This window comes from Oncorhynchus clarkii, chromosome 19, assembly GCF_045791955.1.
Source record: "Oncorhynchus clarkii lewisi isolate Uvic-CL-2024 chromosome 19, UVic_Ocla_1.0, whole genome shotgun sequence".
Lineage (NCBI taxonomy): Eukaryota > Metazoa > Chordata > Actinopteri > Salmoniformes > Salmonidae > Oncorhynchus > Oncorhynchus clarkii.
The window spans coordinates 41,175,030-41,193,218 of NC_092165.1; the positions used below are offsets into that span (position 1 = coordinate 41,175,030).

At 47.9% G+C, this 18,189-nt stretch overlaps 1 protein-coding gene across 1 annotated transcript in view; it reads left to right on the forward strand.

Annotated features, from left to right (window-relative positions):
- Positions 1–15,350, forward strand: part of LOC139375205 (protein O-mannosyl-transferase TMEM260-like) — a 34,281-nt gene extending 18,931 nt beyond the window's left edge. The window contains exons 6-18 of the mRNA XM_071116789.1: positions 1,296–1,473; positions 1,750–1,863; positions 1,984–2,163; positions 2,284–2,324; positions 3,423–3,509; positions 4,771–4,879; positions 5,017–5,189; positions 5,899–6,070; positions 6,279–6,418; positions 10,498–10,674; positions 12,815–12,868; positions 13,169–13,253; positions 13,342–15,350. Of these exons, the coding sequence (XP_070972890.1) occupies positions 1,296–1,473; positions 1,750–1,863; positions 1,984–2,163; positions 2,284–2,324; positions 3,423–3,509; positions 4,771–4,879; positions 5,017–5,189; positions 5,899–6,070; positions 6,279–6,418; positions 10,498–10,674; positions 12,815–12,868; positions 13,169–13,253; positions 13,342–13,596 (1,765 nt within the window). The 3' untranslated portion in view covers positions 13,597–15,350. The remainder of the gene's footprint in view (positions 1–1,295; positions 1,474–1,749; positions 1,864–1,983; positions 2,164–2,283; positions 2,325–3,422; positions 3,510–4,770; positions 4,880–5,016; positions 5,190–5,898; positions 6,071–6,278; positions 6,419–10,497; positions 10,675–12,814; positions 12,869–13,168; positions 13,254–13,341) is intronic.
- Positions 15,351–18,189: the final 2,839 nt, after the last annotated feature.

The following is an 18,189-nucleotide window of genomic DNA, read 5'->3' on the forward strand; positions in this document are numbered from 1 at the left end:
GGGAGTCCCTGCCCCTCAACAAATGTCCCCATCTGCCCCCACCCCTTCCTCCTACCCTTCAAGTTACAACTAATTCCTGGATCGGTGCAGTGAGAAAGACACTGCTATCTCTTACTAAGACTGAACCCACACCCAGACACCCCTTCAACACCCCCCACTACAGCCCTGCATCACATAGAATACAGAGCAAAAAGACTGGAGGACAGGAGAGGTATTTTTTACTCTCCTCTCCGTCTCTTTTTTCTTGATTTACGGCGCTTTCCTCAGAAAGCTCCGTTGTTCCCCTAGCCTAAGTCTCATCAGGCCTTTTGTGGCTGACTATCACAGCGGCAGGCAGCGAGCTGGAAATGTATAAATGGTATCATGCCTTGTGATTAATGGCGGTGCTTATGAGTCAGGTCTGATAACGGGCCTGCTCTCTACTCAATTTCAGATACCGTTAATGGAATCTGTCTTCTGCGATTGTAATGTGAGAGCGCCTAATTTGCTATGGAGCTTGAAGCTGTCACCGGCAAGGGATTGTGGGGTCATAAGGGACCTGGCAGCCGTTTGGCCTGCAGCTTGTATCTGCCGTGCTGAATAGAGCAGCTCTCTGCCTGTCAGTTAGCTGATAGGCTGATGAGGACTCTAAGCCACTCCACACAATGGCGGAAAGGGCCATACTGCCTGACTTCCTTAATTGTGGAGCCCGCTCATATTTCAGAGCCAGCGTGCCGGGGACTAGGCTGCTTTTTTTCTTCCTCTTTCTCCCCCTCAACTTTTCCCTCGTACCCCCCCCCCCCACTCACACATCTCTTTACTCTTTTTCTTTTCTTCCCCTTCTTCTCCTCCTCATCATTTGTTGTCCCTCTTCCTCTCCCTCTGTCTCTCTTTCTAGTAAGTGGGGGGTCTTAGTATATGATGGATTATCCCAACTTTGCTTCAGTTACCACTAAAGAGATGGAGGCAGGAGAGGAAGCAGGGGGAAACTTTTGTGCCCACATTATTGAAGTAAAGGACCATATCTCCCATAATGGTTATTTACGTCAGGTTGCTCTGGTATGCAAATCTAAGATTTATTGCAATGACAAGTACTCCATAATTAACAAAAATGTGCCAATGATTTTTTGAGCAATCATATACGTCAATCCTAAATATGATTTTCAGATCTAGCTTTGGGATAATTACTCATGCCCACATTGCCCGGAGCTGCTCATACCTATGATTGGACAGTTACTCTACAATTAAAAACAGAAAAAAATGATATGATTTCTTGAGCAGTTAAATTTGTGCCTCACCCTCTCCTTCTACTCTAGACTGGCAGGCCCAGGGCCGGGTGCGGTGCTGGCTGGGGGGGTGTTTGCTGTGTCCAGGCTCAGCTGGCAGTGGTCGGTGGTGGCTGAGGTCTTCTCCCTCAACAACCTCTTTGTTGGGCTCCTCTTCTCCCTGACTACCAGCTTCCACTGTGCTGACAGTGCCCCCCAGAGGAGGAAGGTAACCCAGCCCTCGGCACACACTCCCTCCACAGCTTCCACCCTCACACGGGACAGAACATGCGTATCAGCCACATCTCCCAGACCAGATAGACTGTTCCATGGTGATATCACAACTGGTGAAATCACAACGGTCTACCTCAGGAAACTATACTGTACAACCTATATGGTGTGAATTTACAGATTTCATGTTTCGTCATTTGATTTGTATATTTCTTTCAATGACAGAAATGCTATATATAATATGAGGAATGAAGTCTCCTCTTGTTGTTGTCAGGTTTCCCATTGGGGGGCGCTGTGCTGTGGCCTGGGTCTGTGTAACCAGCACACTCTGGTGCTGTACGTGGTGGTCATCATTCCCTGGGTCCTGCTCCAACTCTACTCTCACAGAGTAAGTTTAACGACAGGCTCTTCTCCATCTGAGTGGCCATAGAGGCGTAACACAACCAGGTAGAAGAACTGGCCCATCTGTAAGGATGCTGAATATATGTTTATTGTGTGATTGTGTCAGGAGCTGTCTGTCTGTGGGCTGATGTCTCTGGGACTGTGTTTCCTGGGGGGTCTACTGCCCTACGTCTACCTGCCTATCTCCTCCTACCTGAACACAGCTCGCTGGAGCTGGGGAGACCAGACTTCCCTCTCAGGCCTCTTTACTCACCTACTGAGGACTGAATACGGCACCTTCAGCCTGGTACATACTTCTATACATTTACCTGTACCAACATACATTATCTTTGAGCTTGACCACAAACTCTAGTGTGGGACGTGTAGTGGTGATTGATGTGGTTGTTTCTTTAATATGTGACCCTAGGCCAAGACAGAAGGTACCGGGAACCTCACCATGATGCTAAAGTGAGTATGCCCATCTTTATTAGAATATTCATTCACTTTATTTTACAGATGAAGTCATTGCTATAGCATGAATTGTTCTGGTGTCTTGCTTTTAAATGTTGTGCATTTGAAGGTCATTCATTGGATAATGTGATCTGTAGAAGTGACAGAGTGGGTTTTCTCATGGTTTTGGCTCGAGACAGACAGGTTTAAACATCACACAAAAACCCATCAGTTCTGTTCTGAAGGAGGTAGCCCATCCATCGCCAGCACTGGAGCCCGTCTCTCCTCTCTCTCTCTTTTGTTCTTCCCTCTCTCCCATCAAAGCAGAACTGAACCTGCTTAGAGGGCCAAATCCCTGTGTTCTGTTTCTCCAGCAGTTTGAAATGATCACTCTGCTCTAGTGTTTAAGCGTGACAAGCTGTGATGACAGACACTGCAATATAGCAGAGAGATTTGTTTTCCTCCAACAACCCCCTCCATCTCCCCCCTCCGTCATCCAACTTCTGTAATTGTCTGTGGCTGACGACGGGTGGGGAGTATGCGTCTTAAGACCCCCCACCACCAGCCCCCCCGTCTGGCCCCCGCCCCCATCCATCACCCCTGCTGGTTGATGGACAAGCACACCTTCAAGACAAGGGAGAGAGGCAAGCATGACAAGCATGTCACATCGGGGATGTAAACTCCACTAGACAAGCTGACACAGTCTCACACACATATACACACATATACACACATATACACACACACACACACACACACTTTCTCTCTCTCTCTCTCCCCCTGATAGAGACTCAATAAGCCATCAAATAGAGATGGGTATTAAAGAAGATGGGAAAGTGTCTCTGTGACTGACAGGCACTCTGACAGGGGTTGAGTGGAGGACACATTCATTGGTGTCTGTCGCTCGAATGGGAATGGAAGGGTGGGGACTGGGGGTGCATACAGTCAACAGAGTTAGTCTGTTTGATCGGGGGGGCACAGTTACTGGTGTATTCCAATCTGATGAGGAGGAAATGAGAGGACATTCAGTAATTGGTGTCCTTCAGTTTGATGGAGGTTAGAGGGATGCGGTCATCAGAGGTTTTGTGTGTGTGTGTGTGTGTGTGTGTGTGTCAGGGCTCAGCTTGACCACTGTATGGCTGACCTGTCCCTCCCTGTGCTGGTCCTGGCTGGACTGGGCATGTTCCTCATCTCCTGGGACAGGTAAGGAAATACCTGGCAGACGAACCTTGCCTCAGGGCAATTATTAGCATTTGGGATGGGAATTTGAATCCCTTCCCACCACCTACCTACCCCTATCCATTCCCTGCCTCACCCTACCCACCCTCTGCCTCACCATATCCATTCCCTGCCTCACCCTACCCACCCTCTGCCTCACCATATCCATTCCCTGCCTCACCCTACCCACCCTCTGCCTCACCATATCCATTCCCTGCCTCACCCTACCCACCCTCTGCCTCACCCTACCCACCCCTACCCACCCTCTTCCACCCCCTACCCACCCTCTTCCAACCCCTACCCACCCTCTGCCTCCCCCTACCCACCCTCTGCCTCCCCCTACCACCCCCTACCCACCCCTACTCACCCTCTGCCTCCCCCTACCCACCCTCTTCCACCCCCTACCCACCCCCTACCCAACCTCTTCCAACCCCTACCCACCCTCTGCCTCCCCCTACCCACCCTCTGCCTCCCCCTACCCATCCCCTACCCACCCCCTGCCACCCCCTACCCACCCTCTGCCTCCCCCTACCCACCCTCTGCCTCCCCCTACCCATCCCCTACCCACCCCCTGCCACCCCCTACCCACCCTCTGCCTCCCCCTACCCACCCTCTGCCTCCCCCTACCCACCCTCTGCCTCCCCTACACACGCAAACATACGTGGGTCATTCCATTGATATTCCATGGAAAGTCAAGTTTCCTGAAATACAGCACAATAAATATGCAATTTTTTCCAATTCTCATTTCCATTCACATAATTGTGTTTTGATTACCACTAGGGGATAGTGTTTTTTCGTTCGTTTATAAAACCATTTACAACCATCCTCTGTGCTGTAATGGTGATGTGAGGCAGAGTGGTTGGCCCGTCACACAGTGACTCACACGCTGTCATCCAGACCCAGCATTAGGAAAGCAATCATGCTGTGGGCTACAGAACGTGTTAGCTCTAATAGTGAGTCTGTCTACAGGCGGTGTGATGTTATCTCTCCTGTACCTTGATGAATTTGGGAGTGAATTGCACTGGATCTATTTTCATGTATTTGTTGGGAGGGTGAAAATAAATGTGATATTGAGAAAGTAATATATATGGTATTTCTGTGTATATGTCTGTGTAAGGCCAGTTCTCTGTGTAAGGCCAGTTCTCTGTGTAAGGCCAGTTCTCTTTGTAAGGCCAGTTCTCTGTGTAAGGCCAGTTCTCTGTGTAAGGCCAGTTCTCTCATGGCGATGCCTGTCCTTCCTCTCCAGGAGACGCCTTGTTGTTCCCTGGCTACTGACGGCCATGCTGCTACTCTACTCCCTGTTCTTTGCCTGGAGAGCCAACCTTGACATCAGCAGACCCCTACTGCTGGGAGTGGTGAGTGATGGGCCATGGGGCTTAGTTAGGGCAGGCAAGGAAAACGGGCAGGGAGGCTACTGGATGGGCCTGAGTTGGGATGCCACAGTCTCCTCTGACCCAGGTAAAAGGCTGTGTTGTGTGTTTGGTCTCTGCAGGTAGAGCGGTTCTGGCTTCAGAGCGATGCTGTGGTGTGTGTGCTGGCTGGGCTGGGCCTGAGTTGGACACACACAGGCCTGGAGAGGAGGCTAGGCCATGGGGGTCTGTGGAGGGCCGGAGGCTGGCTCTTCACCGTAGGTGTCCTGGCACACATGGTGCACTCCAACCATCGGTAAGCATCATAACCTGTCAACTGACTTGATGGCACATCCTGTGTGTGGGGCTATAACACTGTAGTATCTTCACCACCAACTGTTTTCAAGGTTTGCCGCACAAACTAGAAAATACATGTTGTCTTATAGGTAGGGGGTCGCACACAACGTGTTGAGTATTTTACTCCCAAAACTCCCTCCACACTAGCCTCACCTGAGCTAACCCAGTAGTTCTCTCTGTACTTCAAACTGGGGCCTGCACTCCACATGGCAGGTCTTTTATTCTCCCGTCTCTCCTCACCCCATGGTGGGGGCTAAAGAGAGGCACGGTTAGCACATAGATTTCACTGTGAATGCTGAGTGTGAGATGTTAGCCATGAGAGGCAGCAGATTACACCAGCATGGCGCTGCGCTCTGCCTGGCAGGCTGAGGCCGCTATCACACAGCTGCTTTGATCAGGAGGAGAGCCTGGCCTACACTGTCAGACCCATTGCACCTGTCTACCCACGATTAGATAGGCAGAGCTGAGGCTGTGACAACTTACCACAGAGCAACTTGAAAGCATGCATACAGTACATGAATGCACACACACAATCCTCAGAAGTGAAGACCTACAAACACAACCTCGCTGCTGTGGACACAAACGTACACGTGTTAAGTGTCAGTGTGGTTAGAGAAAATATGTTATCTCCCGTTGACTTGTAAAGGTTTGTGTTGCATCCCTCCCAGGGAGTGTGATCAGAGCATTAACAGTGTTGTGGAGCGGTTCGGCAGGGAGCTTCTGGCCTCTGTTCCTCCAGACTCTATCATCCTGACCCGGGGAGACCTCCCAGGGAACTCCCTGCGCTACCTCCACTACTGCCAGGGGGTCCGCCCTGACGTACACCTCGTTGACCAGGAGGTTAGTACTGAGCCTTATATTGGGTTTATTTAGGCCCAGGACACCATGCCTAGCTTTTTTATATATTATAATTAGAGCTATATTATAATAAAATTGGAAATGAATCTGAGCCTGATAATGAAGACAGGCCATTCAAGTTAGACAATAGAGTTGCGATGATGATGATCTCAGTAAGGCTCCTATTCATTACTACTCTCTCCCCCTCCAGATGATGACGTACAGCTGGTACGTGGCCAAGCTGGGCCAGCATCACCCTGGGGTTAATTTCCCTGGGCTCTGGTGGGACCCGGTCCACACTGAGGAGAAGGATACCTTCAGTCTGGAGCAGTTCCTCTCTCACAACACACGGTGAGTGAGTGAGTGAATTGAGAGAACTGGTGACGTTGAATGGGAGCACTGAGTGGTTGATACAATGATCAGTGCATTGAGGAAATAAGACCTATAACTGCTGCCTCAAGAGTAACAATGCTTCAGCCATATGTGGGAAAGACTGCAGATAAATACTGAATACATAATGAGTAGATATGATTTACTGTGTGACTACTGTATCCATCTGACTATAGTAGTCTGGGGAAACATAGATCAAATGGGTTGGACAGTCATTTTAAGAGTCCTTAAAATGCCAAGCCCACCAGGGGGCAGTGTTTGCTTGGCCAACATGAACATCTCTAAGGGGGGCAACACTGACCAGTGGGATCAACCCTGTAGGGCACAGCACTGGAGAGGAGAGTGGAGCAGAGCAATAGGAATGGGAGAGAGCTGAATGGTGTGTGTGCACATGCTCGTCTGTGTATTTGTTGGGTAAGACTGGAGGCATACAGTACCAGTCAAGAGTTTGGACACCTACTCATTCAAGGGTTTTTCTTTATTTTTACTATTTTCTCCTTTGTATAATAATAGTGAAGACATCAAAACTATGAAATAACACATATGGAATCATGTACTAACCAAAAAAGTTTTAAACAAATCAAAATATATTTTCAAAGTAGCCACCCTTTGCCTTGATGACAGCTTTGCACACTCTCTCAACCAGCTTGGCATTCTCTCAACCAGATTCACCTCAAGACTTTTCCAACAGTCTTGAAGGAGTTCCCACATATGCTGAGCACTTGGTAGCGTCTTTTCCTTCACTCTGCGGTCCAACTCATCCCAAAACATCTCAATTGGGTTGAGGTCAGGTAATTGTGGAGGCCAGGTCATCTGATGCAGCACTCCATCACTCTCCTTCTTGGTCAAATAGCCCTTACACAGCCTGGAGGTGTGTTGGGTCATTGTCCTGTTGAAAAACAAATGATAGTCCCGCTAAGCACAAACCAGATAGGATGGCGTATCAATGCAGAATGCTGTGGTAGCCATGCTGGTTAAGTGTGCCTTGAATTCTAAGTGAATCACCAACAGTGTCACCAGCAAAGCACCATCACACCACCTCCTCCATGCTTCACGGTGGGAAACACACATGCGGAGATCATCCGTTCACCTACTCTGTATCTCACAAAGAAACTAAAGTCTCATTTTTGGACTCATTTTAAGTTCAGGACAGATTTCCACTGGTCTAATATCCATTGCTTGTGTTTCTTGGCCCAAGCAAGTCTCTTCTTATTGGTGTCATTTAGTAGTGGTTTCTTTACAGCAATTCGACCATGAAGGCCTGATTCACACAGTCTCCTCTGAACAGTTAATGTGTCTGTTACTTGAACTCTGAAGCATTTATTTGGGCTGCAATTTCTGAGGTTGGTAACTCTAATGAACTTATCCTCTGCAGCAGAGGTAACTCTGGGTCTTCCTTTCCTGTGGTGGTCCTCATGAGAGCCAGTTTCATCATAGCGCTTAATGGTTTTTGCGAGTGCACTTGAGTAAACATTCAAAGTTCTTGAAATGTTCCAGATTGACTAACCTTCATGTCTTAAAGTAATGGTGGACTGTCATTTCTCTTTGCTTATTTGAGCTGTTCTTGCCATAATATGGACTTGGTCTTTTACCAAATAGGGCTCTTCTGTATACCACCCCTACCTTGTAACAACACAACTGATTGGCTTAAACACATTAAGAAGGAAAGAATTTCCACAAATGAACTTTTAACAAGGCACACCTGTTCATTGAAATGCATTCCAGGTGACTACCTCAAGAAGCTGGCTAAGAGAATGCCAAGAGTGTACAAAGTTTTCATCAAGGTAAAGGGTGGCTACTTTGAAGAACCTAAAATATAAAATATTTGTTTAACACTTTTGGTTACTACGTGTGTTTTTTCATAGTTTTGATGTCTTCACTATTCTACAATGTAGAAAATAGTAAAAAATAAAGAAAAAACTCTTGAATGAGTTGGTGTGTCCAATCTTTTGACTTGTACTGTATATAAAAAGTATTTGGACACCCCTTAAAATTAGTAGATTTGGCTATTTCAGCCACACCCGTTGCTGACAAGTGTATAGAATCGAGCACACAGACATGCAAACTCCATAGACAAACATTGGCAATAGAATGGCCTTACTGAAGAGCACAATAAAAATAAAGAAAAACCCTTGAATGAGTAGGTGTGTCCAAACTTTTGACTGGTACTGTATGTGCTTCCCATGTATGCCTATTCACTTCTATTAGCAGCCACCTGGGTTGAGAGTGGGTAGTGTTTGAGGGGAGAGTGGGTAGTGTTTGAGGGGAGAGTGGGTAGTGTTTGAGGGGAGAGTGGGTAGTGTTTGAGGGGAGAGTGGGTAGTGTTTGAGGGGAGAGTGGGTAGTGTTTGAGGGGAGAGTGGGTAGTGTTTGAGGGGAGGGGGGGGGAGACTGAGTAGTGTTTGTGGGGAGAGTGAGTAGTGTTTGAGGGGAGAGTGAGTAGTGTTTGAGGGGAGAGTGAGTAGTGTTTGAGGGGAGAGTGAGTAGTGTTTGAGGGGAGAATGAGTAGTGTTTGTGGGGAGAGTGAGTAGTGTTTGTGGGGAGAGTGAGTAGTGTTTGTGGGGAGAGTGAGTAGTGTTTGTGGGGAGAGTGAGTAGTGTTTGTGGGGAGAGTGAGTAGTGTTTGTGGGGAGAGTGAGTAGTGTTTGAGGGGAGAGTGGGTAGAGTGAGTAGTGTTTGAGGGGAGAGTGAGTAGTGTTTGAGGGGAGAGTGAGTAGTGTTTGAGGGGAGAGTGAGTAGTGTTTGAGGGGAGAGTGAGTAGTGTTTGAGGGGAGAGTGAGTAGTGTTTGTGGGGAGAGTGTGTAGTGTTTGAGGGGAGAGTGAGTAGTGTTTGAGGGGAGAGTGAGTAGTGTTTGAGGGGAGTGTGGGTAGAGTGAGTAGTGTTTGAGGGGAGAGTGGGGAGAGTGAGTAGTGTTTGAGGGGAGAGTGAGTAGTGTTTGAGGGGAGAGTGAGTAGTGTTTGAGGGGAGAGTGAGTAGTGTTTGAGGGGAGAGTGAGTAGTGTTTGAGGGGAGTGTGGGTAGAGTGAGTAGTGTTTGTGGGGAGAGTGAGTAGTGTTTGAGGGGAGAGTGAGTAGTGTTTGTGGGGAGAGTGAGTAGTGTTTGAGGGGAGAGTGAGTAGTGTTTGAGGGGAGAGTGAGTAGTGTTTGAGGGGAGAGTGAGTAGTGTTTGAGGGGAGAGTGAGTAGTGTTTGTGGGGAGAGGGAGTAGTGTTTGAGGGGAGAGTGAGTAGTGTTTGAGGGGAGAGTGATTAGTGTTTCAGGGGAGAGTGAGTAGTGTTTGAGGGGAGAGTGAGTAGTGTTTGAGGGGAGAGTGAGTAGTGTTTGAGGGGAGAGTGAGTAGTGTTTGAGGGGAGAGTGGGTAGAGTGAGTAGTGTTTGTGGGGAGATTGAGTAGTGTTTGAGGGGAGAGTGAGTAGTGTTTGAGGGGAGAGTGAGTAGTGTTTGAGGGGAGAGTGAGTAGTGTTTGAGGGGAGAGTGAGTAGTGTTTGAGGGGAGAGTGAGTAGTGTTTGAGGGGAGAGTGAGTAGTGTTTGAGGGGAGAGTGAGTAGTGTTTGAGGGGAGAGTGAGTAGTGTTTGAGGGGAGAGTGAGTAGTGTTTGTGGGGAGAGGGAGTAGTGTTTGAGGGGAGAGTGAGTAGTGTTTGAGGGGAGAGTGAGTAGTGTTTGAGGGGAGAGTGAGTAGTGTTTGAGGGGAGAGTGAGTAGTGTTTAAGGGGAGAGGGAGTAGTGTTTGAGGGGAGAGTGAGTAGTGTTTCAGGGGAGAGTGAGAAGTGTTTGAGGGGAGAGTGATTAGTGTTTGAGGGGAGAGTGATTAGTGTTTGAGGGGAGAGTGAGAAGTGTTTGAGGGGAGAGTGAGAAGTGTTTGAGGGGAGAGTGAGTAGTGTTTGAGGGGAGAGTGAGTAGTGTTTGAGGGGAGAGTGATTAGTGTTTCAGGGGAGAGTGAGAAGTGTTTGAGGGGAGATGGATAGCTGGGGTTAGGTCCCTTCAGGGGTTTCCAGCCTTGCCCACTTCAGAAGCACGGTGCCTGCCTGATTGTGTGTGTCTGCAGGGGGGCCGTGCTGGCCTGCATCGGGCTGCCTAATGGGGACCCCAGCTGGGAGAGGAGCTTCTCACGCTGGCCCCTAGGCGTGTGTGACCACCTGGTGCCTGCCCAGGAGCACTTCCACCCAGAGGAGTGGGCCCGTCGCACCCGCTACATCTATAACTGGACCGAGCCACACAACAGGTACACAGTACATTACACACAAAACCCAGAGGGCCCACTGGAGGGATGGGGGGGGAGAAGCCTACACTCCATGGGGAGTCTATGGGATTCTGCTAGTCGCATTGGAAATGGTCATACTGTAGACCAGATATCAAACTCATTCCACAGAGGGCTGAGTCTGTGAGTTTTCATCCTCCCTTGGACTTGATTGATGAATTAAGGTCACTGATTAATAAAGAACTCCTCTCACCTGGTTGTCTAGGTCTTAATTGAAAGGCAAAACCAGCAGACGCTAGGCCCTCCATGGAATTAGTTTGATACCCCTGCTGGAGGCCTATGCCATATCATTTCTGTACACTTACTGTATGTTTGTTTCTACCATGACAAACATGCTAGTTAGGAATCCATTGAGGAATCTTATGTCCATAGATACTCTTTGGTGTTGTCTATTCCTTCTCTATGTGGTCTTTCACAATACTGGCAGAGAACCAACGTTCCTACAGCAAGGTTTCCTCTGTTTTCCGTGTTCTGATCCAGAAGCTCTTTCTGCATTATACCAAAGCAAGACATTAGGCCTTCAGCTATTTGAAATGAGACTGAAGATGAAACATAATGAGTTTCTTATTGCGTTTTGTCAATAAGTGTGTCAAAAGTGGAATTAGTCAAAGCTCCATATTCTGTTGCCGTTGCCAGCAGCCCCTCATTCACTGCGATAATCATGGCTGAATACTGTGACGTTATTTCCCTCGCCCTCACAAGCGTGTCCGTCGATGCCCACAAGCCAAATATTAGCTCAGAACCCTGTTCAAATATTATTTTGAAGAAGAGGTCAAGTGTTTATACGCAACTAAATGGAAAAGGATATGTGGGTTATTCCATGTCTAATGTGTTGGTGTTGTTGCTCTGCCGTCTGATGTTTTGACAGTACTGTCTATATTCACATTAGGTTTGTGAAAACCTAAACCTGCATACTTGGTTGAACAATATACACTGAACATAAATATAAATGCAACATCTAAAGTGTTGGTCCCATGTTTTATGAGCTGAAATAGAAGATCCCAGAAATTTTGCATACGCACCAAAAGCTTATTTCTCTCAGATTTTGTGCACAAATCTGTTTACATCCCTGTTAGTGAGCATTTATCCTTTGCCAAGATAAGTCTTCCACCTGACAGGTGTGACATATCAAGAAGCTGATTAAATAGCATGATCATCACACAGGTGCACCTTGTGCTGGGGGCAATAAAAGGTCGCTCTAAAATGTGCAGTTTTGTCACACAACACAATGCCACAGATGTCTCAAGTTTTTTGAGGAAGCGTGCAATTGGCATGCTGACTGCAGGAATATCCACCAGAGCTGTTTCCAGAGAATTGGATGTTAATTTCTCTACCATAAGCCGCATCCAACGTTGTTTTAAAGAATTTGTCATTACATCCAACCGGCCTCATAACCGCAGACCACGTTTATGGCGTCGTGTGGGCAAGCCATAAGCCACCCCATGGTGGCGGTGGGGTTATGGTATGGGCAGGCATAAGCTGTGGACAATGAACAGAATTGCATTTTGTCGATGGCAATTTGAATGCACAGAGATACTGTGACAAGATCCTGAGGCCCATTGTTGTGCCATTCATCTGCCGCCATCACCAAGTGTTTCAGCATGATAGGCTAATGCACGGCCCCATGTCGCAAGGATCTGTTTACAATTGCTGGAAGCTGAAAATGTGGCCTGCACACTCACCAGACATGTCACCCATTGAGCATGTTTGGGATGCTCTGGATTGTCGTGTACAACAGCGTGTTCTAGTTCCCGCCAATATCCAGCAACTTTGCACAGCCATTGAAGAGGAGTGGGACAACATTACCAGGCAACTACCCTTTTTTTTAAGGTATCTGTGACCAACAGGTGCATATCTGTATTCCCAGTCATGTGAAATCCATAGATTAGGGCCTAAATCATTTATTTGAATTAACCGATTTTTCTTATATGAAATGTAACTCAGTAAAATCGTTGAAATTGTTGCATGTTGCGTTAATATTTTTGTTCGGTATATATTAAAACCAATAATGATACAGAATGAATATGATAGTGTGGAAGGAATGATGCATAAGAAAAGCCCCAGAGGTGTTGAGATTAAGAGCTGTTTTTGTGTCCGGTTCCAGTTTCCACCCAGGGTCCTGGGAGAGGGTGGCTAATGAGGAGATGTGGCAGGCCAGGTACAGTAAAGAGTTAACACTGAAGACACTGACTCCTTCTTCTCTGTTACGGTCACTGTATATGTATAGTTTACAGATAGAGCCTCTATGACAGATCACCCTTGTCTGCTAGCTTAAACATCTACATAACCCAGTCTGGTGTGGTAGAACACCAGCTATTCTACATGAAATGCTGTTGTGTAGCTAGCATCTACATAAATCACTCTATTCTGCTAGTGCATCTCTGCAGATAGATCTCTACGGTTCATCCATCCATCCAGCACTTAGCTCTGAGCCTGTGATGTATCCTCTTTGTTTCAGGATGAAGACGGCTTTCTTTCTGTTTGACCTGGCTGAGAGGATCCAGGGAGAGGGGAAAGCTCGCCTGTTTGAGCTCTCCTACACTGTGAGTCAGTCCTCCCATAGTAAACATATGAGCATAAGCCAATAGATTATAGTTATTGTGTACAAGTTGTATTCTTTGTGATTGACAGCTGTATAAGGAGATCGTGGAGAGCCATACAGACTACCCTCCCAACTGGGATAAAAACCTGGCCCTGGCCAGCGAGAGGCTCCTGCGTTCAGGGAAGCAGGGCCACAGCCCTGATAGCCTGCTGACCTGCAGCATCCAGCACTTCAGCCTGTACCTGGACAAGGAGCCCACGGACTCCCAGGCCCCCGCCATCCACACTGCCGTCTCCCACCTGCTGCAGGAGAGGACCAGGCTCCGGCAGAAACACACCCCGTGAGGGAGGGGAGTGTCAGATAGAGCAGGCATACAGGAAGTACTGCAGGACACCATGGAGACTGAGGAGGAGAGGTCCTCTCAATGAGTGTGGCAGCCAGGGGATGTTGACTGACCTACATGCTGCGTCTGGTGCTCTAACTTCTCTGGTGGTTGGGATGAAGGGTTTTCTCAGGGGTTGAACACGCCCAGGACAGTGGAGAGTAGACTGGGCTCTACCGGCAGTCATCATGGACAAATGTATGTATGATGCCCTGGAAAATTCTGTGATGAAGTAGGGCAGGATAAACATCCCTTGTCAAAGAATTGGCTACAACATGGGACCTAATATGGAGGTAGTGCTGGTGATGGGGCTCTCTGTGATGAGGTGGGGTTGTCCAGACAAACAGGAACCAGGCTGCACCTCACACTGCAGCAATGTTTTCCACTGGGGACATTACATGACTTTTGCAGCCTGGATTGAACCCAATCAAGCTGTTCAAGTCTCCCACACATACAGACTTTTATTTACTGTTTCCCTGTCTCATTTTTCTGTCTCTCTCTCTCTGCATCTCTTTCTCTCAAACAGCTTTTAACGTTATGATTATGTGGCCGTGGCCACCTGCTGATTTAGTTATCTTTTTCTCCCATTAGGTGGCAGGGCTGAGATTGAGGGAAACCCAATTTGGGTGCAGAAATGGGGGATTAGAGCAGGCTCTTAATCTGTGACAGATTTGTGCATTGCCACGCTGTCGCTGTCCTGGGCTCTAGGTCTCTTAGCGTGACCCTGGCTCCCAGTCGCCACCCCTGCCCATCCATCCATCTGAGTTGGTCCTTTAAAAACGAATGGATTCAATTCGCTTTTTTTTCTCCCTTTGACGACAGAGCTATAATCCCTCATAGATTTAAATTAAATATGAAATGTTACAATGCCAGGGACCCTTTTAGAGGTGTGTGTGTGTGTGTGTGTGTGTGTGTGTGTGCCCCTCCAGTAATACGCAGAGAGGAAAAACACACGCACACACACCGAGCAGTGGAGCGCTTTCATTTCCAGAGAGACATTCCGTCACGCAGACATCGAGTCACAACCACAGTCACGCAGACACTCAGAGACGTTGCATCCAGACATGCAAAGGTCCTCAGCAGCACAACCTACACTCCTGGATAGATGGACTCAGTCACTTGAGGCTGGTCTGAGAGACATGGTGATTCAGTACACTTAATTACATCTTTAACTACTTTCCCTTTCATTCCTTCTCCCCTCTGTTCTCACATAGACTTTCTACCTAATTTACCGTAAACATTCTCAGTCTGTGAACATGCCATTTCACTCTTTTGGGGCTGGTGTGTTTGATATTTGGGCGCCACTGATTTCTATGAGACCTGGTCCACAGCCACTCCTGTGTCCTGTCCTGTCATCTGCTCTCATTGTACTTTTAATGGCATGGACAGAGAGGGCAGAGCACTAGAAGTGCTGCTCCGGGTCCTCTCAGAAAACAACCTGCCCTCTGCTCTGTCCACGGGGCTGGCTGATGAGAACGGGCCTAGGACAGATGGTACATCTCGCTCTCTCAGAAAAAAGTATTTTTCTATTCTCCAAAGATTAAAATACTCTAAGAAAGATTTTTTCCACTTTAAAAATTCTCAGAGCTTTACTTTACTGTTTCTACTGTGTTAGTAATTTTTTTCTATGAGACATTTTATTTCTGGTGTAAGTATATTTACTGATTTATACAAATATATACAAATCAGTATTAAAAGGAGATGCAAAAAATATCACCAAAGATCTATTTGAAGCTGTTTAAATCTGCCATTATATTTATTGTGTTTTTCTCCCCCTTTGCCACCTTACTGTGTCGTTAACCTTTTCTCATCTCACATCCTCGGTTCTGCTTTATTCCCCCTGTCCTTGTTTCTGTCTCCCTCCCTCTCTAACACCCCTCTGTCCTTGTTTCTGTCTCCCTACCTCTCTAACACCCCTCTGTCCTTGTTTCTGTCTCCCTCCCTCTCTAACACCCCTCTGTCCTCATTTCTGTCTCCCTCCCTCTCTAACACCCCTCTGTCCTTGTTTCTGTCTCCCTCCCTCTCTAACACCCCTCTGTCCTTGTTTCTGTCTCCCTACCTCTCTAACACCCCTCTGTCCTTGTTTCTGTCTCCCTCCCTCTCTAACACCCCTCTGTCCTCATTTCTGTCTCCCTCCCTCTCTAACACCCCTCTGTCCTTGTTTCTGTCTCCCTCCCTCTCTAACACCCCTCTGTCCTCGTTTCTGTCTCCCTCCCTCTCTAACACCCCTCTGTCCTTGTTTCTGTCTCCCTCCCTCTCTAACACCCCTCTGTCCTTGTTTCTGTCTCCCTACCTCTCTAACACCCCTCTGTCCTCGTTTCTGTCTCCCTCCCTCTCTAACACCCCTCTGTCCTCGTTTCTGTCTCCCTCCCTCTCTAACACCCCTCTGTCCTCGTTTCTGTCTCCCTCCCTCTCTAACACCCCTCTGTCCTCGTTTCTGTCTCCCTCCCTCTCTAACACCCCTCTGTCCTCGTTTCTGTCTCCCTCCCTCTCTAACACCCCTCTGTCCTAGTTTCTGTCTCCCTACCTCTCTAACACCCCTCTGTCCTCGTTTCTGTCTCCCTCCCTCTCTAACACCCCTCTGTCCTCATTTCTGTCTCCCTCCCTCTCTAACACCCCTCTGTCCTCATTTCTGTCTCCCTCCCTCTCTAACACCCCTCTGTCCCCCTCTCTCTGAGATTCAGTTGCCCACCCCAAATCAGCAAGCTGCCGAAGGATTGTAGGAACCCATGGAATCGCCATGACCACGGATGCAGGCAGGGAGCCACGGCAATGCTGGAATGTGGGGCGTCTGAGGAGATAAGAGCTGTGAGCCCAGCCAGGGAGAGGGAGTGGGGAGGGATGGAGGGAGGGGGGGGGGGAAGAGACAGGGAGGGTGAAAGAGAGAAGCAATCCTGTGAATGGGAGACCGAGACGACAGAGAAATAGGGGAGGGGGGAGAACGAGAGCGAGAGAGAGGGGGGGGGGGGGACATAGGGGGCACACTGGAGAAGGGAAGCCAGCCTTATTCCTCTTTGCATTTCATTTACATCCCTGGCCGTATCGACCAATCGGATTGGGAGCAAAGCCCAGGGCTTAGGAGGGGAATAAAAAGACAAAATGCCTTTGCTGCTCTCATCCCTCCCTGATAATACCCCTTCTGTTTTTCTTTTCTCTTTTTCTCCGTCTATAAGTAGATACTGTCCGAAATGCCAGCGGAAAAGCGACACCTCCGCTTTCTGTGTATCTCAGATAGACCGAACGGGAGCAGGGGCTGAAAAAACAGCTTTAGTGGCTGGGTCTATCTCCTCTGCTCTCTGGCTGGATGGAGAAGGTTGGAGGGGGGTAGGGGGACTGGTGTTTGGTAACAGAATGGGGGTTTGGAGAGACATAATGTACTGAGCTGGCCACAGATTTTGCCGCATATTACACTGAAAAACTTCCCTGCAGATCAGTTTTCTAAACAGGGAAACCTGTTTCATGGGTGTTTACTCTGCGCGACCCATTTCTATGTTCCTGGCCAAAGGCCGTGACTGAACTTACTGTGCTAAAACATATTTTTAGCACAGGATTGTTCTTGTTATTCATCCATACTTGCAGGTTTATCTAATGCAGTGGCTCTTGTCGGTTGGTTTTGCACAGTAGGTCTTATAGACGACAGTATGGAGGGGAGTGTCCCCATAGTCATGACTAAGACTCCAAGGTGCCTTAGCATCATACAGACTAGCTGGGATATTCAAATTGTTTCCACCTTTTGTCGTTAACTGTTTTTATACTGTAAGCGCAACACAACAAACCAAAAGTATGGGTCCAAGCTTGTTCCTTTGTGTTATGCTATAGGTTCTTTTCCTCTGTGGGAATGACTGTTGTTATGTGTGAATTGTCTTACAGATTAAGTTTGCCATTGCCTTCATGAGTGTGTGTCTCAGTGTGTGACAGGTTTTGTTTGAAACCCTGCAGGCACCGTGTGTTTGTGGGTTTACAGAGTGTGTGTTTGTACAGGTGCGAGCAGCTCTCTCCATTGTCTTTATGTGCTTGTGTTGGTTTGTTTATCTCCTGTTTACGGAAAGTCTTAAATTTGTATTCTCCGCCTTTAAGTGTCCCTGCCTGTTTTTAAATGGATTAAGTCATTGTGTTGATGAGTACTTTGTCCATGTATTTTTGTAAGAATATTAGGTCTATTGTGTTGTCACAGGCCCTTGTGTTGTTGCTGCTGCTGATATAGAGCTTATTGAAAGGGCTTGTTGCTGAACAGATGAGAATCCTTCACAACAGTGGCCTGCTGCAAAGCATGTAGACACAGGGAGGGATGCCCTGTTACCTGCTTCCACCAGAAGCCTGTGGAAGATAAAGTCACCTCAGGACCCCCATTACTACACCTCCACAGCATTTTCCACCTCCTTCTCCACCTCCTCATCGTCTCTTTAATAAAGACCTCAACAATAGGGACAGATATGGGAGGGATTAGGGGTCAGGGGGTTGCGGGGATTTGGCCATCTACATTTCCAGGATCAATCTTGAACCCTTGCTTATCTCTGGCCCCAGCCCCCATATACCTCTGGTGGGCTGCCTGGCC